General features: G+C 60.8%; 1 protein-coding gene across 1 annotated transcript in view; it reads right to left on the bottom strand.

Annotated features, from left to right (window-relative positions):
- RASGRF1 (Ras protein specific guanine nucleotide releasing factor 1) overlaps window positions 1-25,969 on the bottom strand; it is a 94,893-nt gene that overhangs the window by 53,141 nt on the left and 15,783 nt on the right. Inside the window, exons 2-5 of the mRNA XM_026510612.3 lie at window positions 20,740-20,846; window positions 15,598-15,745; window positions 8,209-8,301; window positions 5,416-5,669 (exon numbers count right to left, since the gene is read on the bottom strand). Of these exons, the coding sequence (XP_026366397.1) occupies window positions 5,416-5,669; window positions 8,209-8,301; window positions 15,598-15,745; window positions 20,740-20,846 (602 nt within the window). The remainder of the gene's footprint in view (window positions 1-5,415; window positions 5,670-8,208; window positions 8,302-15,597; window positions 15,746-20,739; window positions 20,847-25,969) is intronic.

Raw genomic sequence — 25,969 nt, 5'->3', positions numbered from 1 at the left:
TTGAACATTTTTCTTATGTATGGCCATCTGAATTCCTTGTTTTGGGAACTCCCTAGCCACATCCAATTACTATTTTGTCTCTTCTTAATTTTATTTATTTTATTTGTTTATTTTTTATTTTATTTTATTTATTTATTTGACAGAGAGACAGCCAGCGAGAGAGGGAACACAAGCAGGGGGAGTGGGAGAGGAAGAAGCAGGCTCATAGCGGAAGAGCCTGACGTGGGGCTCGATCCCAGAACACCGGGATCACGCCCTGAGCCGAAGGCAGACGCTTAACCGCTGTGCCACCCAGGCGCCCCTCTTCTTAATTTTAAATAACCCTACACATTAAGTAAATAATCTGACACACATGTTGTAGACATTTTTGCTCAGCTGTCTGCCCACTGATAGTGTGTTTGCTGTTTTAATTTTTTATTTTTCGGAAGTTTTTCCCTTTTGGCCTGTGAGGCCTACCCTGTCTGTCCGTCTCCTGCTTCTGAGTGTGTAAGGGCCGCATACACACCTGCTTTGTTTTGTTGCTTCGTTTTTACATGGAAGTGTGCAGCTGCAGTCCTCGGGTGTGCGATGTGAGTAAGGGTGCGCACGGCGTTCCCCCCGGTGAGGCCGGCCAGCTGCCCGATTCCACCCGTCAAACACGCCCGCCGTCTCCACTGCTTTTCCACGCTGCTTCTTACCGTTCCTACTTCCTACACGGTCTTTGGTCTATTTCTAGACTTTCTACCTTACTTTCTGGCATTACCCTCGGGCTGTTTTCCTTCTTTTTAATGTATTTATACACTTTCATAACATTTTAATTAAAGTAGGGCATGTTTCCTCCACTGTCCTTGTTTGGAAACACCGTTTCCGACTTACACGTATTTGCTGCTTCGGCTGAACTTCAAGATCACTTTGCTATGCTGCCCTGTGGTTGGAATTACATTACATTTATAAAATATTTTATAATTTGAACGTGGCCACTCCAAGACACAAAATCTTTCCATCCAAGGGGATGGCCCACTCCCTGTAGAGCCTGCAAGCTCAGAAAGATTTTTATATTTTTAAATGGTTTGGGAAAAAAAAGAATATTTCACAGTACGTGAACATACGTCACATTCGTATTTTAGCGTCCGTAAGTGAAGATTGTCAGAGAACAGCCACCCGCATTCATTCATGGATCATCTGTGACCGCTTAGTTTCAACACAGACCACATGGCCCACAGGTCTGAAATACCTCCTTCTGGCGCTCTACAGAAAAGCTGTGCTGATCCCTGGCCCGTGCGAATACTGTCCCTGAATTGTGCAGTGTGTAGCTGATGCAGCTGTCCATGACGGCCCTGACCCCACCCACAGCCAAGCGGGACCTAGACACAGAGTAAGTCATTATGTAAGTGTGATGAGTGCCACGAAGGGCAGCAGGGGGCCCTGGGAACACACAAGCAGGGACATAAGCCAATGGTGGCAAGGGACATGGGGGTGGCCAGGGACGTGATCGCCAAGGAAAGACGTGAAGACAGAGTAGGAGACAGCCATCAAGGACGGTAGGGCGGGAAGAACGTTCGAGGGAGAGGCAGTGACCTGTCTGCAGAACACAGCTGGGACGTGTTCATTCTGCCTAGTCCCCTCCTGAGCCCAGAAAAAAGGGGAGTGACTTGCCCACGGCCGGGCCGGGGGAGGCGGGCAGAGCCTGGCCCCTTACCCAACTCCCCTCCAGTGCTGACATGACTAATCCATGGTGGCACACTGCCCACCCCCCGTCTCACCATCCCGCTCAACTCAGTCAGAGTGGGCATCCGTGTACAAGCCACCGGGGCGGGTGCCTCTGGTCACCAGCCACGCCTGTGGTGCCCTGTGCTGGGGGTCTGGGTGTGGTTTCCACTGCCGGGAAATAGCCCCAGTCTGTGAGCCTGTTGTCTGGGTGAACCGAAACGGCTTGCACGCGTTTACTGGGAACATCTTTCTTCCCCGACTGGGGGAGCACACCGTGAACCCCTCCCTGCCCCACAGCACCGTCAGGGAATCCGCCAGCCTGGAAAGAGGCCTCCCTTCCCCAGCTCCAGCAACTGCCAAGCTAGCACCAGGTTTCCAGCGGGTCAGATCTCTCAGCCTAAACGCAAGTCCCGCAGGAAGCCATGTGCAGGAAAGTCTTCTCCTGAGTGGGGCAGCCCCTCTGCCCGTGACACACGGACCGCTGTGCTGTGGTCGGAGCAGGGAGCGCCGGGCGGTCCGCACCCCGGGTGCTGTCTGCACAGCCCTTGTGCAGTAAGCGGGACAGCGGGGCTCACGTGCAAGAGACGTTCTCCAGCGGAGCAGGGGCGAGGCCGAGTGCACGTCCAGACCCTCGCAGTCATGAGCAGAGGGAGGAGGCTGGGGGTCAGGGGACAGGAGCCCAGCCTGCTAGCTAGCAGGGCGGTGGGGAGTACGGAGCTTAACAGGAAACAGAGCGGGGCTGACACTGCAGTCCACCCATCACTGTGTGCCCTCGGGCACACCCGGCAACCTCTCTGAGCCCCAGCTTCGTGGGGCGCCTCTGAGGACTGGAAAGCATGCAGGTGCGAAGCAGGTCCCACAAAGCACAGCCGTAACGTGGTGAGCGCCGTCCAGAACGTTCACTCCCGCCAAGTGCTGGCTGGGCTCGTCACGAGGGCAAGGGAAGCGTCACCCCAGCGGTTCCTTGTGCTCACGAGGGCACAGAGGAGGGGCGGTGAAGGTCGTGCTGTGGCCCACCGACCGTCCGACCGTCCGCTGAGGTGCGGATCATCCCAAGGCAGGCACTCCCGGCTCATTCGCCCCCAGCCTGGGCCGGGGAAGGAAGGAGCTGCAGCCTGCTGCTGCCCAAGATCAGGGCCGGGGCGGGGAGGGAGGAGCCGCACAACACGTGCGTCCTGCCTAGGCTCCTGCGCTCTCCTGCTTCACACGGTAAGAAAACGGAGTGGAATACAGCGATTGCTTCTCCCCGTTGAACCAGCCCTGCATTCCTGGGGTGAATTCCATCTGGCCATGATGTGTTTCTGGACCCGACTTGGTCATGTTCTGTATCCCCGCGCACTGATAGGAGACAGACGTTGTTTTGGGTGCTGGAGTGATGCCGGCCTCACAGAGGAGGAGGGAAGCGCCCCACCGCGTGAGATGTGGATTCTTTCTGGCAGGTGCGTCACTGGGGGCTTGCCGGTTGCGTTAGTGTCTCGCTCCCACGGAACACGGGACACCCAGCGCAGTGCGAGATGCGGTGTGCGAACCCCTCACTGGATCCTCCGACCCCCGTAGGAGGCAGGCACGCTCCCGCGTCAGCGGAGCCCACGCTCTGGAGGCCGTGAGAACTGATCAGGCTGCCGCGGTTTGGACCAGGATCAGTGAGATCGCGAAGCCAGTGCCCGTCGGCCGTGGGCCCCTGCCCCTTGCAGGTGCCTGGAGCCAGGAGACGAGGGGGCTTCCTCCCTCCTGTTTATATTCAGGCCTCCGACCGATCGTGCACTCGTTGTAAGATAAAAACCATGGGCTACTTTTTCAAACAACTCCTGAGCAAAGGCTGGGAGCTGGCCTGAAAACTCTCCACCGAAGATGCCAGCTAAGAGAATTCCGTTAAAGATTGATAAGAGTAACAAAATCGCGGAAAGATTAAAGAAACACAAAAGCACGGCTTTCTTAGTGGTGGTGGTAAGCGCTCACGGAAGGCTCGCAATCGTGCCCTGAAACACCAGAGGCACGCGTGGCACAGAAGTGTGTGGGTGCCTCCCGCAGCACAGCTGACCCTGAGCGGCCCGGGTTTGAAACGCACAGCCCGATACCCACGGGTTTCCTTGATAAACACAGTATGGCGCTGAAAATGTATTTTCCTTGTGATTTTCTGAACACTGTTTTCTCCTCTCTGGCTTCCTCTATTGTAAGATAATGTCTGTAAACCATTTAACGAGCAGATTACGGCTATGTTATCAGTAACACTATCCGTAGTTAAGATTTGGGGAGTCCAAAGTCATACGTGAATTTTCAAGCATGCGCCCCTGACCCTGGAGTTGTCCAAGGGTCAGCGGCGCCAAGCCTCCAGGGCAGGGGGCCGCCTGCAGGTGCGGTCCGTGACCCGTGGCCGCGGCACTTGCGAGAGATGGGGCTCCCCGGCTTCACCCCAGACCTCCGACAGAGAAGCACAGGGCGGGTCCCCACACCCGCGCTCACACATGCGTGTCTGTGGACCTCGCTGCACTGCTCAGGGCGCTCAGGAAGGGACGCTCCTGTCGCTGCGTCGGAAAGACCCCACTGTAGTTTCTGGGGTAAATGTTACCCAATTTCACAAAAACATAATTGATTTTCTTCATTTTAGGAAATAGAGGCATTTACATAATACTTAAAAATTCAACATGTATGTTAAGAACGAACCTCGTAAAGCCCAGTGGTTCAGTTTCTAGAAGATCTTCAGGGGTCAAAGGCTGTCTCTTTCCTGCCCCCACCCTGTGGGCGTCCACACCCATGGCCTCAGGCCTGCCCACCCCAAGGACTCTGGGCCTCTCTAGCCGGACCCCTGCCCGGCGTCTGCACCCCTCCGTCACTTCCGGGCTGCCCCACAGGCCCCTCGCACCTGCACCCCCTGGGTCCTGACCGCCGTGGGGAGGGCCTGGCTGAGGGCCGGTCATGGAGAGTGAAGCGGCTGAGTGAGGCGTATTTGGGCAGGACCACAGCTGAACAAACATCTCGGGGCACACAGTGGCCCACCCTAATTCCTGGGGGGGTCGCTCACACATTGCACTTTGGTTATGTGTTCTCACGTCTGTCCCTTTTCTGCAGTTCACCCAACTTTAGCACCCGCCAAAACGCGCATCCACTTAAACCATTTAAGAAACTCCTTTTATGAGGAGGTTGACGGCCACAGAGCAGCGGCTAGCGCGGCCTTCTGGGGCGCCGCGAACCCCACAGCGACGCCAGAGTCGCCATTTGGGAAAAGTGCGTGTGTCTGCAGGGCAGGTGGACGTGCGGCGCTGAGCCTGGCCTCCGGGTCATTACGGCCACGTCAGGGTAGAAGCACGGTGCAGAGTTCGTGCTCTGGGGCCTGATTAAAACTCAAACCGCTTCCACCACCGCTTAGCGTCGGCCCTGACAGCGTGGGAGCCACGATCTTCTGCTGGGGGGCTGGCCTGGCTCCCCGCCGGAGGTTCCCAGCAGCCCTGGCCTCTGCCCCCGCGGGGCCCTCAGCATCCCCCACGCCCAGCCGGGTTCTGACCATCAGACGCGTCTCCGAACGCTGCTGGGCGTGCCCTGGGGGACTCGCCGCCCTGTGAACGCCTCCACCCGCTACGTGGCCTCCGTGTGCTCTGCAGCCACGCTTGTGCGGGGGTGTGTGGCTCAGAGCCACATGGCTCGGGCGGCGTCCACGCCGTGTGGGCCGTCTGCTCAGCCGTGCCGGGCCGAGCACCCCGAGGTGGGCCCCGCCCCAGGGGAGCTCACCTGTTCAGGAAGATGCTGCTGACGTCGTCGTGCGTGATGGGGGGCTTCTTGGAGCTGGCGGCCATGCGCAGCGGGCGCAGGAAGTTGTTCACCAGGATGTGCAGCTGCTGCACGTACTCGGCCTCGGCCTCCAGCATGCTGAACACCACCTGGTTCCTCTTGCGCATGCTGTCGGCGTGCGGCGAACGGATGTAGTCCTGGATGATGGTCTTCCACTTGCGTCGGCACAGCCAGCCCCGCAGGAAGCTCTGCACCTGCGGGACCGGGCATGAAGGGGGGGGCTCCGTCAGCGGGGCTGCGAAGGTCCCCGGGGCAGGGACTGTAGGCTGGGCGTGCAGGGAGGAAAGGCCGGCCGGGGGCCAGGCCTGCGCACGCCGCCGGTGAGGTCCTGGGCAAGCTGCCTGGTCCCTCTGGGCCAGTTCCCCATCTGTAGGCAGAGCTAATGGGGGGCGCCCGGACTCCAGTGCGGTCTGGGACTGGTGGCATCTCCCGGGAGCCTGCTGGAAAGGCAGATGCCAGGCCCCGCCGCGGACCTCTGTGTGTGAACAAGACCCCCGGGGCTGCTGCAGAAGTGGGCTCTGAAGGAGGGTGGTCCGAGTCTGCACTGTGGGACGTGGCTGGAGGACAGAGGCCTGCCAGGCTGTGCTGAGCCCGTCTCCCACCGCATCTCGGCCCACGACCGGCCTGAAAGCCCGGGAGTCTCCATGAACACGCATCTGGATGGAGGGTGCTTATCAAACCGCACAGAACGTGACAAATGAGCTAATCTCACGCTGGGGCCTCACGAGCGCTCTGAGTCCCAGCCCCTGCCTGGAACCTCTTTTCCTGCCTCCGTGGGGAAACGCCCGTTGATACTTGATCTGGGAGTCGGGCTGCTTGGCACGGCCGCGTGTTGGCAAGAACTTGGGAGAGGACTCGATTCCCAGGCACACAGAGCTCCCTGCTGCTGGGATGGACCCCTGGGGGTCCCAGGATCACCTGCTGAGGACCGGGGACGGCTGATATCAGTCTCAGCTCAGAGGGGCACGAGCGGCACGTTTGGCCGTCAGGCTGCGGATGTGTGGCTGGGGCTGTCTGCCCCGGAGAGGAGCCCAGCCCTGAGCCCAGACCTCTCTCTTCCAAGACAGGGAGGCTCTCTCCACGAGGGCGGGCCTGCCCTGAGCCCCCAGGAGGGGGAAAATCGAGGGAGAGAGGAGGATTTCAGCTGCTACGTAAAATGTTCCAACCAGAATGGCTTCTCAAAATGGGCCCAGAAGCCCAGTGGAGCCACAGCACAGATGGAAGGGGCTTGGCTGGGACCTGGCGGTGAGCCCCGAGGCCCGTGGGGGCCTGGCAGGTCCTCCAGACGCAGGAGGCCGGCTGGTGGGACTAATGGGGCTTGTGTGGGAGGAGGGCCCTGGGCTGTATGACCTTGTTTTCCGGGGGCCGCAGTGTCCAGGGAACAGAGGACGTGCGCTCTGCAGCTCGGGGCCTGGGGTTTAAACGTCCTCTGCAAACGCGGAGCTCTGTGACCTGGGCACGTCCCTTTGCCTCTCGGCACCACAGCCTCCCCGTACGTGAAATGCAGATAATAATGAAACCCCAAAGGGTTTTCAGTTAGGAATGAATTAATCTGCATAAAGCTCCTAGAATAGCGTCTGACACACAGAAAGTGCTTAATGAATGTTAGCTATTTCTATTTTTGAGGAACAAAATCCAGATTTTGATGTGAAATGTTTAGCTTTTAAAGCACTGGCAACAAATTAAAAAGAAAAAAAACACACCGTGTGGGCTCAAAACCCCAAACACGCCAGGAGGCTGAACTCGGCCCGGGGGACGCCCGTGTGCAGTTTCTGGTCTGGGGGCGTCGGGGGCTTTCTGCCCCCTCTACAAGAAGGACTGTCCAGTTCTACCAGTCTTAGGGTGACCCGGGCTCCCTGGCTTCAAGTCTGGCAGCCTGCACACGCACACATGCCCCTTCCCTGGGCATCTGCTGTCCTCGCTGGCCCACGGTGCTGGTCAGCACCCCAGCCACCGGGCAGATCCCCAGGGCCTTCTAGATGTTTGCCCCCTGGACTCTCGTGGAGCAAACCAGCAGGGGTAGCTCTCGGGTCCAGGGGCTCCCATGCCAAGGTGTGTGTGGGACTAGAGGGGCCAGTTGTGAGAGGAAGGTCTGCATGGGGAGGGGGCGGGGGGTGTGGCAGTGGGAAGGGTGTGGGGGGGGGCGTGGCAATGGGGAGGGGGTCAGGGGTGTGTGGCAGTGGGGAGGAGGCTGGGGGTGGCAGTGGGGAGGGGGCCGGGGGGTGTGGCAGTGGGGAGGGGGCCGGGGGAGAGTGACAGTGGGGAGGGGGCCGGGGGGTGTGGCAGTGGGGAGGGGGCGGGGTGGGGGGAGTGGCAGTGGGGAGGGGGCCAGGGGGAGTGGCAGTGGGGAGGGGCCAGGGGGGGTGTGGCAGTGGGGGAAGGGGTGGGGGGGGGGGAGTGTGGCAGTGGGGAGGGGGGCCGGGGGGTGTGGCAATGGGGAGGGGGTCGGGGGGTGTGGCAGTGGGGAGGGGGCCGGGGCGGAGTGGCAGTGGGGAGGGGGCTGGGGGGCCTTAGGAAGTTGCCCCCTTGATGTGAGAAAAGCTCGCAGCTGGAGCCTGCCACCTGGGTTCCTTCCGTTTTGGCCTCTGCTGTACCCATGAAACAGAGGGAACCACTACCCCAGGGACAGCCCAGAGAGCCCCTGACCCGTGCTGTTCGGGGGCCTGTGTCAGGCAAGGTGAGGGCGGCCTGCCCTGGGGCGGGGACGGGGCTCCTAGGGGGGCTGCTGCAGACCTTCTTGATCTTCTTAATGTCACTGTCCTCATCGCTGGGGGTGACGGTCTGGGTGGACTGGATGCGCTCGTTGTCCTTGAGCAGGGACGCGATCTGTAACAGATGCAGATGGCAGTGGTGAGCGAGCGCCCTGCCACCTCCCCCAGGAGGGCCTGCGGGACGTGTCCCCCGCTCTGTGTGGGGCTGTGGAGCCAGACGGTGAGTGAGCACTGGACTGGGAGCCCCCGGCACCGGGCTCTGGGCAGCCCGGCTCCAGCACCCAGGGGCCTTGGGAGAGGCCCTCCCCTTCTTGGGCGGCTGGTGCCCCAGTGGAATCTGGGGCTTTGCCCTCGATCTGTGGTTCTCCTCCCTACGCCCCAAACCATCGGCCCCTTTATTTTTGATTTTTACTCTGGCAAAACAACATTGAACTTCACCATTTTGACCCGTTTCAGCTGGGCCGCCGAGTGCCACTGCAGTACACCACATCTCCAGAACTTTCCATCTTCCCACACCGGAACTCCGTCCCCATGAAACAACATGCCCCCGCCCCTTGTCCCCTGCCCCATCAGCTTTCTGACTATGAGCGGGACTCCTCTCCGACCTCAGAGGCCTGGAATCCTACAGACCCTTCCTTCTGCGACGGCCGACTTCACCTGCTGTCAGTCGGTGCCCCAGGTCCACCACGCGGCCACAGGTGTCACAACGCCCTCCTTGTTAGCCCCAGTAATTTTCCGTGGTATTTACATACCCTCTTGCAATCCCTTCATCTATAAATGGACGCTCGGGCAGTCCCCTTATTTTTTCAGACAAAGCTGTGCTGGAATCAGAGAAAAGCAGGCGGCTGAGGCAAAGCCCTGCTGGTGTGGCCACCCCCTACCCCCCAGGGGCTGCCCTGAAGCCCTTCTCCGCCCAGGAGCCCCCTGTGGACGCTGCTGGCCTAGAAACACGGGCCAGCCCTGGGAAGGAACACTCGCGCTGCCCTAGAAAGCCTCCAGTCGCCTGATGTGGGGGTCAGAGAGTCCAGCACAGCCCAAGCCCAGAACCACGGGGCGGTGCCCAGGAGAAGGGGGCCCCGGGGACCACACGGTGGCGGGGTCCCCTGGGCCTCCTCTAGTGGATGGCCCGGGGCGCGTTCTTCCTGCCGCTCCGAGCCCAGGTCCTGCTTGCCCCTCCCTCTCTGTCTGCTGCTCCCATCCACCGCTCCCGGTGCCTGCCAAGGGGCCGGGTGCTCGGCACACGCCTGTGCGCTACATACAGAAGCGAATTCCAGGAGAATCGGAGCCCCCCCCCCCCCCGCCCCAGGAGCCCACTGCGGCCGCTGGGCCCGCGCGACCAGAGACAGTAGCGCGGGGAGCCTGCCAACGCCACGGCCGAGCCAGCTCCCTCTGCAGAGCACACGGCTCTGTCCCCTCAAGGCCACTTGCTGAACCGCAGAACGAATGGGCTCTCACGATTGAGCACTTTGAAAGCAAAATGAAACAGTTACCCGCTCTCCACTCCCCTGGCTGCTAAAATTACCGCAGCCGATGCTCGCAGAGTGGCTGAAAATACTCGAGAAGTGTTCAGGCCGGCGAGGGCTTTTCTTCTCTCTCTCATTGTCCCCTGCCCGCCCCCCCGGCTTTTTTTCAGTTCTCAGAGAACATCTTCACATCGACATAACGAGTGGCTCTTTGATCTATGCTCCAGAGGGCCGACGGACACACGCGCACACGCACACTTGTGAGCACACGCACACACACATACACGCACATGCAGGCTCTTAGCTCAGAAACACGGGGATGCCGGGGCAGCACCCCCACCCCTGGCCTGATATTATCACTTCCCGCCGAGGCTTTGCACACCCTACCCCTCTTCTCTTCACAATGGCGACGTGTGTGTATGAGTGTGTGAGTGTGTGTGTGTGTGTGTGAGTGCGAGTAGCCTGTATTTAAAACTGATGGCGCTCCTCTCAGGGAGAGGCGTTCCAGGACAACTCCTCAGCAGGGACCAGGGCGAAAATAGATGCAATTAGGTCAAGCACTACGCTCCAAGCTCAGGCAGTGCCGGCAAGCCCTGGAGCCTTTACTTAAGCAATGGGCTGGGTGGGCAAACTCTGGAGTGCTGTGAGCCTGGGGACCCTGCAGAGGTCTTGGGCTTCGGCTCCTCCCTGCCAGGAGCGGAGCATGGGGAGGTGGAGGGCGCCCCAGCCCCACGGAGCTCCCACCGGCCACCTTTCTCGAAACCTGGCAGGTCCCCTTCTGGGGGTGGATTTGCTTTGGACCCCAGTTTGCTTGGCTGGCACCCAGGGCCTGCTCGGTTGACCCTCGGCAATGATGGCCACGGAGACCTGGCACTTTGTCTCCTGCCCCGACCCCCTGGCTGGCGTCCAGCCCTGGCTGCCCAGCCCGGCTCTACGCCTGGTGTCTCAGCGGGCCCCTGACCACCTGCCACCCCGCAGTCTGGCTTTCTTGGCCATACCGCTTTGGGACACAGAGCACTGGCTCCCGCCCACCGTCCCTGAGATGGCGTCTTTAATCCAGAGGGCATTTAGTGCAGTAGCTGACGGGGGAATTCACCCAGGGTGTTTTTGTTACCAGCCGAGGTTTTGCTAAAGATCTCCGTATTTCTTGGTCTTCAAGCAGCTGGCACACGGCCCAGCTTCCTCTCCTCCCCTCTCGATCCCCTCTGGCCTCTTCCAAGCCAACCAGGGGCCCATCTCCGTCCTCCTGGGCCAATCTTGTCCACTGTCCTGGTGACGCCTCTGTGTTGGGCTCTGGTGAGAGGCGGCTGGAGGTGGAGAAGCCAGATCGCTCCCTCGAAGAGCTCCCAGCCTAACAAGGGGGTCAATACGACAGGACAAGTCGTGCAGCGACTGCAGTGGGAGGGTCTCGCCAGGGAAGCAGCAAGGGCCATCCAGAAGAGGTTCTGAAGGATGAATAGGAGTCCAACAGGAGGGCTATGGGATGGAGGACTTCCAGGGGACGGGATGCTGTGAACGGAGGCACGGGGCACGCAGGGTGTGGTGTGCCAGGTTAGCAGGGGAAGGGCACGCAGCAGGAGACACGGGAGGCAAGCCTCCAGGCGTGGAGGTGTGCCCCGGTGCGGACCACAGGGCTGGCTGCACTCTCCCGAGTCCCCCAGAGTGGTCTCCTCGCTGCCCTACCTTCCATGGCAAACTGTTTGCAGGACTGATCTAAACCCTGCACTGAAGATCTCCGCAGTTCCTTCCAGAGTAAGGCCTCCAGGACTCAGGTGCAGGACTGCATCTGAGCTGCCCTGCAGGTCCGCTTCGGCCTCCACACTCACCTCCGACCGTCACCGGGAGAAGGATCGCTGCTGAAACAATGCCCGGAGGGACGCCCTTCTCAGAGGTGGAGGCCCCTTCGCTTTAGAAGGTCCTCAGCTGTGTGGCGACGGGAGACGGGGCCTGACAGGGTGTTGTCAGGGGAGCCAGAGAGCAGGGGTGCCCAGTGCGGTATAGACTTCTGTCGGGGCGCCATCTCTCGTGCCCGCAGGGAGAGGCGGCTGCGGGGCTGCAGGGCGCACAGGGCGCAGCGGTGGAGCTGGTGACCCGCAGCGTGACCTGTGCAGAGCCCCGGACCCGCAAGGGCCCAGGTTTGGCTGACGGCTCGGCTGCTGCTGCCCGGACGTTCTGAGGGGCCTGGGTCTTCCTTGTGCCGCGAGCCCTGAAAATCACACAGCTGGGCTGGAAGAGGAGACCGTGAAATGCCACTGACCGCTCTCTGAAGGAAAGACCCCGACTGGCTGCGCCTGCCAAGTCCACGGTGGACAGTCCCACCGTGGCCCACGTCCAGCTGCCACAAGTTGAGCAACCAGCCTGCAGAACTCCTGAAGTTAGACGGCAGGTTCCCGCTAGGAGCCAACTCCCGGGCACCATGCCCTGGGGGGGAGGGCTCCCGGTGAGATACCGCCACCGTGGCAGGAAGGGCCAGGGGACGGGATGGCGGGGCGTCTCCTGTGTAAGCCAGTTTCTGACTCAGCTGTGAAAGCCGCAACTCTGCTGTGTCCACATCTTTCAGGATGTCTGTCCTGTGCTCCGCACGACAGCCCATGTTGGGGGCTTGGGGACAGAAGAGGGAAGCACAGTCGGGCAGCCGTCAGGGCTTCTGTGGATCCTGGTTCTCCTCCTCGGACAGACGAAGCAGGACTGTGCTTCCTGGATGGCGGGCCTGGTCCTGTGACGCGCTGTGTCCATGGAAACGTGAGCAGAGGTGTGCGCATCGCTCGCAGCTCCCTTCCCTGCGCATGAGCCCGGGGGCCCCGTCGGCTGTGTCCCTGACTCCGAGTGAGCGTTCTGGAGCAGGACCCCCAGGGACACCCCATGTGAGGGAGGAAGCAGCCCTTGCTGCTTGAAGCCCCCACGATGTGGGGGTTGTGACCGCAGCGGGGTCCGGGTCACCCTGACAGACACGCGTGGTAGCCACCCTCAGGGCACCGAGCAGTGCAGGGGGAGGGCAGGCCGCTGCTGTGGGAAGGATGAGGAGAGTCCGGAGACCAGAGTCTGGGAGCGGGAGGTGGGCAGGAGAAGGCAAGCCCCTGCATGTCCTCGGGGATGTGCGGGACAGGCTTGGGCAGCTGTATCTGGCCAGTGGAGGACAGGTGGACCGTGGGGGCCCGGGGCCCTGCGGGCGATACCTCGGTTGGCAAACACGCCCCCTTACATCAGACCTGGCTCCTCAGGGGGTCGGCATGGGCCAAGGATCTGGAGTCAGGAGACCCAAGTCCGAGCTGGGACTCCGTCACTCAGGTGACCTTGGAGCGACCTTGGATGAGTCCCTCCCTTTGCTGTGGACCTAAGCGTCTTCGGATCCCTCCAGTGGTCACGTTCCACGGCCTCCTGCCTCCCTCGCGGCCTACTTCCCGGGCACGGGCTGTGTCCACCTGTCCTGCAGGGTGTGTGGGGGACGGACTACAGCCCAAAAGCTTTACTAAGACAGCCTTTCTTTCAAAGTCTTCTTTTAAAGGATCTTTTGCCCTGGAGGGCGATGCACTCAGTTGGAAGCGTTGCTCCAATTTCCCACCAAGCTGCTCTCTGCAGCCATCACACACTCTCACTCACACACACACACACACACACACACACACTCACTCTCACACACTCACAACTGACCTGCTTTCTGCTCCCCAGCGACACGGGACGCCCCCTCGGCACCCACCCCTCTCTCGCGCACAAATCCCTGAGGCCCTCCGCAGCACGGACCCGCACCCTCTCTGCCCGCAAGACCTCATCTTCTGCCCGGGTCCACAGCGCCAACTGTTACAATGCTGATGTCATCGTACGACAATCAGACCCTAGCGGTAGACGCTGCCATCCCTCTAGGACCCTGCACAGGGCGGGACACCCATGTATTCACTAAGCACCTACTGTGTGCCAGGCATAAGGAGTGAGTAAGAGCAGCCGGGCCCTCCAGGAGCCCCCACCAGGCTGGTGGGGACAGGCACGGAGCCGGCTCTGATGAGGCAGGCGGGTGCGGGAACGTCGAGGGGCAGGAGCAGTGAGCATTCTCCCAGCTGGGGCGGGGCCCTGCGCGGAGGCGTTGGACCTGCTAGGATTCCACAAGGCAGGAAGGTGGGATGACAAGGGTGCAGGGCGCAGGGCTCACGGCTCTGGCTGGAGCCCCACGAGACCGGGGAGGAGGGTGCGGGGAAGAGGATGAGGCCAGGGGCAGTGGTCAAGGGGCTGCAGGCTTAAAGGCAGCCGGACTCCTGCTTGTAAAGCTCCTACTGTGGGGCTGGGGCAGGCCTCTGGCTCCTCACAGGGGTGCAGCCCAGACTCGGGGATGTGTGCTGGGCTAGGGGAGATCCCAGGGGTGCTCTCCGGGGTGGGACTAATTCCAGAATGAACCAGGTGGCTTAGAGACGGGACAAGCTCCCACCCTGGAGCCGTGTGCGAAGAGGCTCCGAGCGGAGTGGAAAGACTGACAAGTGGACAGCCAGCCCTGGGCTCCAGTCTCAGCTCTGCGCACCCCCAGCTGTGTGAGCTCAAGAGGGTGGCTTGCGGTCTCTGAGCCTGGACCTTCTCAGGATGGTGCTGGACAGACTGAGGGGGCCCGAGGTGCCCGGTGCAGGACTGGAGGAGGGATGTTGACTCTGACATTTGGTTGGACCTGAGCTCCCAAGGGGACTTCACGAGGCTGGTGACCTCCAGTCTGACCACGCCAGGCGGAGCTGGCTTCACGAGCATGGGGGATGCGACCTGTGCCTGGGGCTCCCAGCTCTGCGGCTCCCATCTAGAAATTCTGAAAATTTTCTCTTTGAATTTTCTGTGTTGTAAGTGACATGTGATGGGACCGCGGAGCGCACCTCAGGGTCTTGGAGCCTGAGCTCACGTGTGCCTCCCCGGGACGGGCTCTCGGCTGCCCACTCCCCACACCCTAGTACCCGGGAACCCACGACCACTGCTACTTTCTGTCCGGGTGGCAACTGGGTGGCATCAGCAGGGAAGATGGAATCCCACCGTCACCCCTGCAGGAGCCTCGATGTGGGAGGGGGTCCCGTGTGCAACCGTGGGGTCTCAGGAAGGGTGGGAGACAGCAGCTGGCGCATTCGGTGGGTGACCCCCTAATCTGGGTACCTAGTGCATCACGGTGCAGAGGCTGGGGGAGGTGGACACTGAAGTTGGGGGTCACCTGCCCACCGTGGGTTGGGGTGGTGGGCTGTGGGCGGCGGGGGGGGGACTTTCCCAGCCCTGGCCTCAGCCTTGCATCGGGCCCTGGAAATGACGTCGCTGACCCTGACTGCAGGAGTCCGAGCTTTCCCATCCCCTCCTCAGCGCAGAGGCCTTGGCTCTCGTGTGATGTGGCCAGGCGGTGCTGCGTGCGCCGTGGGGCGGGGATCAGATCCTTCTGCGGTGGGTGAACAGCTGGCAGGGGCGTCTAAGGGGCAGAGGGCACTGCCCGCTCACACGTCGAGGGAGCTGCTCGGGAGGCCGAGACAGCGCAGGTTCCAACCCTGGAGGTCGGGGGCGGAGGCCTGGGATCCGCATTTCTAAGAAGCTGCCGCTGCACGGACCGCACTCAGTGTCGCGGTCCTAGCAGGCTCAGCCTCCAGACGGCCGCCCGGCGAGCCGCGGAAGAGCAGAGCGAAGGGGCTGCCGTGATGCTGACCACTCGGCGTCCCCGCGCCCGCGCTGTGCTGGCCGGCGACGAGAATGCTTAGTCAGCACGGTCCTCTGCACGGACCCTGCAACTCGCCCCTCACCTCACGCCATCCTCACAACCTTGCCGGGTGAGGATAAAAGCCCATCTTACAGATGAAGAAACCGAGGCACGGGGCTCAGGGGGCAGATGTGAACCCAGATCTGACTGTGCACCCTTCCCGCTCGGCCCGTCGCCCTCCCGCCGCCCCTGCAGGAGCCCGGGGTGGCGTGCGGGGCTGGTCCGGGGCCTGGACCCGGCCGGCGGTCACCTCTGCCTTCAGCCGCTCGATCTCGATCTCGCCGTCCTCGATCTGCCGCCGCAGCTGCGTGGCCACCGTCTTCTCCGTCTCCACGATCTGCAGCAGGTGCAGGTACTTCTGCATCAGCGCTTCGTGCTCCGTGGCCAGGGTCCGGTAGCTGCGGACAGACGGACACGCAGCTTAGCACGCCGCCTGCTCCACCCTGGAGACGCAGCCCGGGGGACGCCCCCACCGACGGCACTCGGGAGGGGGTCCTGACGGCCGCGCACAGCGCCCGGGGCCTCTTGCCCAACTCCCGTCTCGCGCTCCGACCTCTGGGTCCCACTGGTCCCATTCTCCCCCACCACGGCCCCCGGGCCTTTGCACAGGCAGGTGTTCTGTCTGAAGCCCGTCTCCCCTCCTCTCCCCGGGCTAGCTCTGACTCCAGCCGTGATGCTGTCTTTTCCAACCCAGACGGTAAGGGATGGCCCCACAGCCCAGGTCTCTGAGGCCAAACCCAGGGCTCTGGGCACACACCCATCCAAGGGCAGCCTCGGCTGGGATGCTGTGTTGGGGGAGACTGGCAACAAGGCTGAAGGTTAGGGGGCCGGGTCAGAGGGTCACCACAGGATAAGCAGAGGGCAGAAGAGATAGCCAAGCATTTGTGTAGTTTAATAGGCCTCAGACTTGCAACGAATCACGACTGGGGGGACCTGGATGGCCAGCCTTGCAGGGGGCTGCCATGCTCTGCCCAATGTCACCGGTCCCAGGCCTCTGGGGGTGCAGCCAGGTCACCTGTGTTCTGGGCCAGGGTTCTCCCTGACACCCCACAGCACGAGCAGGGCCATTTGAAGGTGTTAGAGTTGGGGAAAGACCCGATTCCATAAAGGGGGTGCAGCCTCAGAGGGTGGGGGGCTTTGCAAGGGAAGTTTGCAGCAGGGCCCATCGGGGCAGGAGGCTGGGAAGCCAGCATGGACTCAGAGGGTAGGTCCTCCCTGTCCCTGGTCCCCATCCTCCCCCCCACAGGGCCCCCAGGAGCCTCCCCTCCCCCTCCTGCGCCTGCACCCCCAGCTTCCTCCCACCCTTGGCTTCTCCACTGCAGACAGCTCCCAGATTCTGGCCTCCAACTTCAGCCGCCAGAGCTCCCTGCCCACCTCCCATCTCCACGCCTCTCTGGCCTCAGCCCCCACCTGCCGGTGGCCCCGTTCCTGCCTCGCAGCCTGCCTGCATCACCGTCACGCTCTCTGCCACGTCCCGCCAGCCCCCCAGCACGGCCACCCCTGCCCCGCACGTGTGGGTTCTGGCTGAGGCCGTGCTCTGACCCAGTCTGCCCGCTGGGCCCGGCCTCGCTCGCTCGCTCGCACACCCATCAGCCCGGGGACCTCAGACCGGTGTCCGTGTCCCAGTGTGGGACAGCCTGGCACACGTGACGCACGCATGCTGTGATGACTGTGCTCCCCTCCCGTCAGAGGGCAGAGGCCCTGCTCGCCCCGCCCAAGCCCAGGCCCCGTCCTGGACCCCCGAATGTCCGTCCCTTCTGTGTCAGCAGTGGCCCCTGTCCCACAGGCTCTCTCTCCTCGGCACATAAGGAGCCCCGAGTCCCTCCGGCTGAGGGACAGACCCAGCCCCCCTCCCACCTGTGCAGCACGGTTTGCTGAGAGAGCAGCCCGCCCTCACCCATCGTCCCCACTGTCTGTCCCACCTGGCTCCTAGCCCAGGGCAGCCCGGGGCGGCCACCTGCGCCCACTGGAGCAGCGTCCTGGTCGGGGGTCACCAGCAGGCTCCCTGTTTGCCCAATCAAGAGGACACCGTCCCGTCTGGCAAGTTCTTACATGACTTCGCAGCTGCCCTGAATGGGCTGGTCAGTGGGCGCCGGGCTCGCGATGCTGGCTTTAGTCACTGTGAGCCGCACGCACGCGCCCTCAGCCCTAAATGTGAGAGCCCAGGCAGCCATGTGTGGGGAGCAGCCTTGCACTGAGGGGTGGTGGGGGTCCCCTGGAGGCGGGGGAAGCCTGGTCCCTGGATGGGGTCAGAGGAGGCTGACTCCCGTGGGGCCCGAAGGCGGCAGGGGGTGAAGGGGAGGGTAGATGGGGCAGGGGGAGCAGGGCGCGAGGCAGACTGGAGCACGTGCCCAGGAGGGTCCTGGCTTCCCCGCCCGTCTAAAGAGCAATAAGGCTGTAAGCGCGGACTCTGCTGGGCAGGACTATTGCTTGACGTGAGGATTGTCGGCTCCCTTACAAAAATGAGCATTAACCAGAATATTAGGTTTCAAAGTTTCTCCCACTTCCCGAGAGGCTCAATTCTCTTTACTTGCAAGGGAGATTCAGCGGAGGGACGGCGGCATCTGTCTTCAGGCTGCCACACTTCTCTGCACTCCAGGGGCGTGGAAATCCGAGACTTGGTGCCTTGGTAGTGGACGCTGGCGCTGGGTGTGGAGTAGCGTCTCCGTGCAGCCGATCCCGGCCGCTCCGCCTCCCCCTCCCCCTCCCTCTCCTCCAGGAATGAGGTACTGAGCACCTCTTTGGGCAGCACTGTCTTTGGAGACCCAGACTCTGAGCTGGAAGGGAACTCGGGAACCACGAAAGACCCACGTTCTCATTTTATGCATGAAGACACTGAGCCCGGAGAGGGGACGTGACTTCCCCCAAATGACAGTCGGCGAGCGCAGCGGCTGGAGCCAGAGCGGGGCTCCAGTCCCCCTCAGCGCGGGGCCGCTCACGCCCACGTGCCGTCTGAGGCACACGTTCCCCGCCTGAAGTGTGGACGGTCACACACGGCTGTGGACCCTGCAGCGCTCTTCTTCCTCTGCCTGGTGACTTTGACGTTGGTCTGTTTGTGACGCGTGCTTGTGGCGGTTGCCTTCCACCGCTGAGCGGTGTTCTGTCACGCGGACGTACCGGGGCTTGTCCGCACGTCTGTCTGCGGATGGACACCTCGGCTAGTTCTAGTCTGGGGACTCCTGTGCATAAAGCTGCGAGGGACACGTGCATACCAGACTTTCCGTGGATGTTTTTTGTTTCTCTCAGATAAACACCGAAAGGCTGGAATGGCTGGTCACAGAGCACGCCTAGCCATGTTTAAATTGCTAATTTTTAAGCACCTAAGAGTTTTCTGAAGTGGCTGAGCCGTTTTCCGCTCCTGCCTGTGTGTGTGAGTGACGGACCCCAGCCCGGCCCAGCCTCTGCTGCTGTGTCCCCGTCACCTCTGCCAGGCTAGGCTCCGTGTGTAGCAGCGTCTCACCGCCTCTAAGGCATTTCCGTATCAATGGATTTTCTAAGCCGGCGTCGTCTTGGTTATCAGACTGTGCAACCAGTTAGGCTTCTGTATTGCTTCGACACTCAGAAAGTTCCTCCACGTGAATGATTCATTTGGTCCTCAACTCAAAACTGTAGCTCTGAGCGTGTTACTCCCCTGGTGTAAAACCTTCGATAGCTCCCACCGTTCACAGAGTAAAGGCCAAACACCCCAGCTGGGTGTTCAAGACCCGTTACGACCTTCCGAAACCCACACTTGGTCTCTTCATTATTCCTGGAAGCCTCCCTCCTCCATCAGTGCCTTGCGGGTGGGGCTGGGGGCCGAAGCGCTCATAGTTAAACCCGTTAAACATGCCTCAGCCTGGTCCGCTGGCTCAGATCAAATGTCACCCGGTTTCCAGCTTCCTTCAACTCCCTGCAGACGTCTCTTCCCCACGGTGCCTTGTACCCACCAGGGCCTTCGCGTATGAGAGCTAGCTGTGGACATGTCCAAGGTCTTCCTGACCGGACGGGACATTCCTGGGGAACAGCTGCACCCCTCCCCGTCTGCCCAGTGCCACACTCAGAGCCTGACTCTACGAGTTCATGTGTGAGAGCCTGGTCTCCATGGCTGGACTAGACACTCCTCGAGGACAGGGATGGACATGGCCTGACCTCAAGGTCACAGTCAGTGCTGTGGCCATAATGAAGGGTTTCTGGTCAGCTGGCTTGTTCCAGGGCTCAAGGAAGGGCCCTGGTATCCATCCATCCACCCACCCATCCACCTACCCATTCACCGTTCCATCCAACCACCCAGCCACACACCTACCCATTCATCCCCCCCTCCATCTGTCCGTCCATCCGTCCGTCCATCCACCCATCTATCCATCCATCCATCCATCCATCCACCCACCTACCTATTCATCCATCCGTCCATCTGTCCAGTCACCCCCACACCATCCATGCATCATTCATCACCTGTCTATGCATTCACCATCACGCATACTTTTAAACACATCCGTTCATCATTCATCTACCCTCCATTAATCCTTCATTCATCTTCCATTCGACATCCAACCTTGCGTCCATCCTCCATCCATCCATCCATCCATCCTTGAATTCTTCCAGTCCACATTTGCTAACCACTTGCTTATGCCTCTATAAGCCCTGGGGATGCAAAGAACCACACCTGGTCTCTGCCCTCAGGACCTTGCACCTAACAGGCAGACAGACACAGAAACACACCACTCCCCACTGAGCCAGCAAGATCACCTGCTGAGAGGGGCAACTCTGGGGGTCCTGCCCTCCCACAGGACTCGGCTCTGCCAGGGGATTGTCAGCTGTGGAGCCACACCCTAGCCCATAAGCCTGTCACTTCCCCACGACCCAAAAGACTCAATCCAGTGTGGAGCCCCGTTTTCTCTGCAGCATATATGGACAGCCCTTTGCTTTTCTCTCCATCTGGCCCCTCCAGCGTGGAGCACACACTGTTGGGAGAGAGGAGGAGGTCCAGAATCCCCGAGCTCAGAGAAGTTTAGAGAATGTCTGTCTACAGGACAGGAAACGGGCCCAGAAGAAAGACAGGGACAGTTCACGGTCACCCAGCAGATGAGTGGCCGCATCCGGGTTGGAGCCCGGGCTTAGACTTCGGTAGCCACAAAACCCTGGACCCCAACTGAATGGGGCTCAGCTCCCCGACGGGGAAGGGAGGAAGGAGCCGGTGTGTTGAAGCAGGTGGGAGCTGCTCCTCAGGTCTCCGGCTCCCAGCGGCACCGAGGGAGGCACAGACCCAGAGCTCCAGGGCTCCGAGGGTCCCCCGCCAAGACCCCCCTCACGGCTCTCCCTCTCCCACCCCCCGCTCCGCCGGGCCTGGGTCTGCTCCGGGCAGGGCCCTCGGGTTCAGCCTCTTCTGCCGCGACTGTGGGGGGGTGGGACATACCTGGCGTGAGCGATGGCCGCCACCCACTCGTCACAGTCCTTGGCATCCTCTGTCCTCAGCTCCAGGGCTTTCTGGTTCTCGTGGCTGAAGTTAACCGTGAAATAATGCTGCACCGAGAAGAAGACATCTCTGATTAGCCGGGTGCCCGCGGAACTCGCAGCGTCTGCTGCTCCCAGTCTGGCTGTTTTGCAAAGTGCTCACGGCCACGGCCGCCAGGTGAGGGTTCGTTACTTGTGATCACGGGACGCCATTCTAGTTAGCGCTGTCTAACTCTTGATTAAGGCAGGCTTTGTACGGTGGAACAGGGCCTATGCTTAGGTATTGTAAGAAGGAAGCAAAACCCACAAAGCCTGATTTGTCAACAAATTGCAAAAAAGCCAGTTTTAAACCACCAGGTGTGCTTGGAGGAAGGCAGAGAAAGAACACCATGGGGGACCCGCTTTGGGAACTGGGTGCCAACTGAGTGCCGCGTGCCTGTAATTCACTCCATAGAAATGTACCAAGCACTCTTCTGGTCCTGGGGTTAGAGCAACGGACAGACAGGGCCCCGAGGGGCGCCCATCAGAAGCACCCCTATTGGGTGCAGGTGACCTGCTCGGGGCCTGCCCCCTGGGGAAGCAGAGGAGCCAGCAGCAGACACACATCAGTTATACTGTCCAGGTGAGCGCCCCTCGGCTCCTAGAACGACGCCTGCAGCCCAGCGAGCACACCTGTGAGCTACGGTCATTGCTGTGAGGGAGGCAAGAACACAGGGCTGTGGGGGCAGAGAAAGCCACCCTTGGGTCAGCCCAGGGAGCGCAGGATGGCTGCCCGGCGGTTGGAGCCCCGGTCCAGGACAAGGAGCGTGGGGGCAGCACAGACATCTGGAGCCCCCAGTGTATTCGGGGTGGAAGGGGCTGGATGGCAGGAATAGGGATGCCAGAGACAAGGTGGGCAGGGTCTGGGTGGCGGTGCCCAGCGGGGGGACGGGCTGAGAGGACAGAACCGGGGGGACAACACCCAGGTTTCTGGCTTGAGTGATTAGGGGGTGGGGGTGCCCTGGAGAAGGGAGGGGCATTGGCAGGACGAGGGGCAGGTTTTAGGGGGTCGGGGCGGAGCGGGGGAGGGACATGCAGACTGTGTGCCCATAGGCCGCGTCTCTCCAGGCTGCCGAGGGGGTTGGGAGTGTGGGCCTCACAGAGGGAGGCAGGCAGAGGGGTGGGCCAACCAAGTGCTGGGGCCCCACCCGTGGCCGCCTCTGGGTCTCATCCTGGTGGAGGTGGGAGAGAGGCAGGTGGCGGGGTGCAGAGATGGACCCACAGGTCCGCCGGGCCAGAGCCGCACCCGGGCCACGGCGTGGCACTGTGTCAGACGAGGTGCTGTCCGCGTCCCCCTCCCTCCCCCGCGGCGCCCAGCCGGCCGGGAGCCGCCGCCGAGGTTTGGTGTGTAAACTATTTTTAGCCTCTGCTGACATTTACTGTATTTCTGTTAATTGTCAGTCTTGGTGGCAGCCAGGGTGTGCGTGTGCGTGTGCGTGTGGCTGGAGAGCCAGTGTCTCTCCCGTGTTTCCTAGGAAACAGATAACTGGGGCCACGGAACGAAATGTCAGTTGCAGCCTCAAATAACTGAATTCGGAAGGCTCAGGTGGGCACGCCCTGCCCCAGGAGCAGCTGAAGAGGGGCAGGTGGCCTTCTAGCACGTTCCCCGCCTCTCCGGAGACTACGAACACCCCTGCGCGTCTCCCACGATCTCACGGATTCCCGCCTGCACCACGTGGAGCAGGTGTTAGCTGCTTGCACGGTGTTTGAACCTGAGGCACAGAGAAGTGGTACCACTTGCCCAGGGCCACACAGCTGGAGAGCAGACCTTCCCCAGGCACCCACCATCCACTCTGGCCAGGGCTTGGCACGGGGACAGACAGACGGGAAAGCCTCCGGAGCCTACAGACAGGTGAGACCCTGGGTCCTAACTCAGAAGCTGGGGACTCTCAGCTGCCTACAGACAGGCACGGTGGTCCCCTTGGGTCCCCAGGGCGGGTGTCCTGGAGCTGGATGGGCCCACGGAGTGGTCTCCTTTCCTGCCAAGCTGCTGGGGGTGGGGGTGGGGGCGGGGGGCAGAGCTGCTCGTCCCGGGAGGGGCCGTGTGGATGGGGGTCCCTGAGCCTGGCCCTTCAGGGCTGTGGGGAGTGAGGTGCTTGGCTAAGCCCCTCACCCCGAACAGAAACTTCTTCACCGTTGGTCCAGCTTAGTGGAGAAGCATGTGGCTGTTTGCTCCCCTGGTGCACCCTAACCCCCTGCAATGCTGCCTCAGCAGGAAATGTAAGCACAGGAAACGGCTTAGAAGCCTCCAGGTCCGAACCCCGCCTGCAGAGACCCCCAGCAGCAGAGACCTCTGGCTCTCAAGCCGTGAGGACACTCAGCTCTCTGCCCCTCGGGGCAGGATCGGCTCCCAGAGGCCCCTCCCCCCACGCCCCGTTGCCTCTCCAGGGTGAGGCTAGCCCACCCATCCCTCCACCCGGCCTCCGTGGGGCCTCTATCCCTGTCGCCCCTCCTCCAGGCTGAGCCCGTGGCTGGGGCTGGGCTCCCCCAAGTGTCCTGCATCTCTTGTCCTTGGAGACAGCACCTAGGCGCCAGTGATGGACGGGCTAGAAGTCCAGGAGCAGAGGCTGGCGGAGGGGTGGCTGTGGGGCCCTGGGGGGCAGACAGACCCAGAAACATCACTGCACCCCCTGGCGAGCAAGCTGCTCGTGCCAGAGTGAGCTCTGGGGAATGCCAGGGCGTCCGCAGGCGGAGGGCAAGGGGCGTGAGCGCGGGCTGCTTGGGAGCCGCAGCTGGAGGAGACACTGGGGGTCACAGGCCCGGGCCCAGGTTCCTCGCACACGTGGCATCCCCGGGGGCACTCCCACCCGAGGACTTCACAGGGACGAGGAGGCAGGACGCTGTGCTGGGTCCAAGGTCCCCTCCAGGAAACAGCGCTGCTGAGCCAGGACAGGGCAGCTCACAGCCCCGCGGGGCTTCGGTGGCTCCAGGCGGCCCGGGCTGCCATGTAGATGTCTCAGAGGACTTGGGGGCAGCGCGATCCCCTGGTGCTTGTAGACCTTCCCCGGACACTGGGTCTACACAAGCCCGGTGCCCGAGTGACCAGCAGACAGTGCCCACGAAGGGAGCTGCGCTGAGTCACTGCAAATCCGGGGTACGGATGGCCGTGTGAACAAGGCTTTGCTCCACACGGGGCCTGGGGGTGAGGGAAGGGAGACGCTGACGGAGACAGAGACAGAGATGCAGAGATGGAGACGGGGGGGGGGGCGGGGGCAGAGACACAAAAACGGAGAGAGGAAGTAAAATCCGCTGGGAAAGGACGACGTCCACAGGGGCAGAGAGAAAGGGTGACTTCCAAGCTCCAGGAAGAGCTAAGAAAAACGCAATTTAGAGAACTGAGACTGAAGGAAAACGTCAAGGCTCAGAGCCGCGCGCAGAGAGACCCAGTAACCCGCCAGCAGGGAGGGAGCAAAGGCCCAGGTGTCCCGCAGGGGTGCAGCCGCCTGTGAGGTGGGGGAGCGCCGTCTCACGGAGGGGCCGCGGTTGGAGGTGTGAGGTGGCCCCCGTGGGGGCTGGGCCCGGGATCCCCAGTCACCAGGGTTCTTTTCACAGTGACGGGCCAGGGCACACCCAGAGTTAAGGGGGCAAGTGGCCTCTTGGTCAGAGCAAGGGCACTGGACGTGGAGTCTGACCGCAGTGTGGCTCCGGACGGCGGCCCTTCCTCTGGGACGCTCAGGCCCCGCTCTGTGAAGTGCGTAGTTGGGTGGACACACCGGGCTGCGGTCTTCCCGAGTTTCGGGCTCGCTCTCTCTCCACCGGCCCATCTATGCATATATCCACGTCTCCATCCGCCTGCCCACCTGCCCACTTGCCCACCGAGATGGAGGGAGGGAGGGAGACACAGCCTGGAGGAGAGTGTGCGCTCTGCCTCTTTCCCCGAGACGGTGTCCCGTCTCCCTACAGCCTTCAGGAGGCTCCTGCGCGTCCCGTCGCTGTTGGGCTCAGGTGTGGCGCCCTGGTTCCGGCTGAGGGCTCAGGTGTGGCCCCGTGCCCTGAGGTCAGCCCACCTCATTTTCTGTGCTTGCTTTGCTGAGCCTCACAGCTATTGCATGTTTTCAAAGTGACGGTGTGTGACAACCCTGCATCAACCATTTTTCCAACAGCATTTGCTCACTCCGTCTCTGTGTCACCTTTTGGTAATTCTTGCAATATTTCAAACTTTTTCTCTATTGTTATACTTGTTATGGTGACCTGTGATCAGCAATTATGACTTCCTGAACGTTCCGATGATGGTTAGCAGTTTTTAGCAATACAGTATTTTTAGTTTCACGTACGTACATTGCTTCTTTAGACATCATGCTGTTGCACGCTTACTAGACTACAGAATAGTGCAAACATAACTTTAATATGCATCGGGAAACCAGAAAAATGTATTTGAGTTGCTTTATTGCGATATTCACTTTATTGCAGAGATCTGGGACCGAACCCCCAACATCTCTGAGGTGTGTCTGTAGGCTGATATATGCAAGCCACGTGGTAACCACAAAGCAAAAACTTATAGTAGATACACAGAAGATAGTGAGATAGGAATCGAAACATAACAGTAAAGCAAGGCATCAAACCACAAGGGAAGAGAGCAAGAGAAGAAGAAACAGAGAGGAAATAGGAAATATCCAGAAAATAATGAACAAAATGGCAATAAGTACACACCTATCTGTAAGCACTTCAAGCATAAATGGATTAAATTCTCCAATCAGGAGACACAGAGTGGCTGAATGGATTCAAACAAAAACCAAGACCCATCTATATGTTGCCTACAAGATGTCAGGACACATAGATTTAAGAACACACAGACAGGAAGTGAAGGGACGGAAAGAGATGTTTCATGCAAATGGAAGCCCAAAGAAAGCAGGGATAGCTACACTTACATCAGACAAAAGGGTCCTCAAAATAAAGTCTGCAGTAACAGACACAGAGGGGCATTACCGACGAGAAAGGCTTAATCCAGCAACAAGATACAGCATTTGCAAATACGTAAGTACCCAACATAAGGGCACCTGAACACATAAAGCAAATGCTAAAGACCTAAAAAGAGAAAACTACAGCAGCACGATAACTCAGGGGACATTGACACCCCACCTGCATCGGTGGACAGATCGTCCGGACAGAAAATCAACAAGGAAACAGGGGCCTTAAAGGACACAGTGGACCAA

The sequence above is a fragment of the Ursus arctos genome, unplaced genomic scaffold (genome assembly GCF_023065955.2).
Source record: "Ursus arctos isolate Adak ecotype North America unplaced genomic scaffold, UrsArc2.0 scaffold_28, whole genome shotgun sequence".
Taxonomy (NCBI): domain Eukaryota; kingdom Metazoa; phylum Chordata; class Mammalia; order Carnivora; family Ursidae; genus Ursus; species Ursus arctos.
This window is presented reverse-complemented; position numbering and strand designations above follow the sequence as displayed.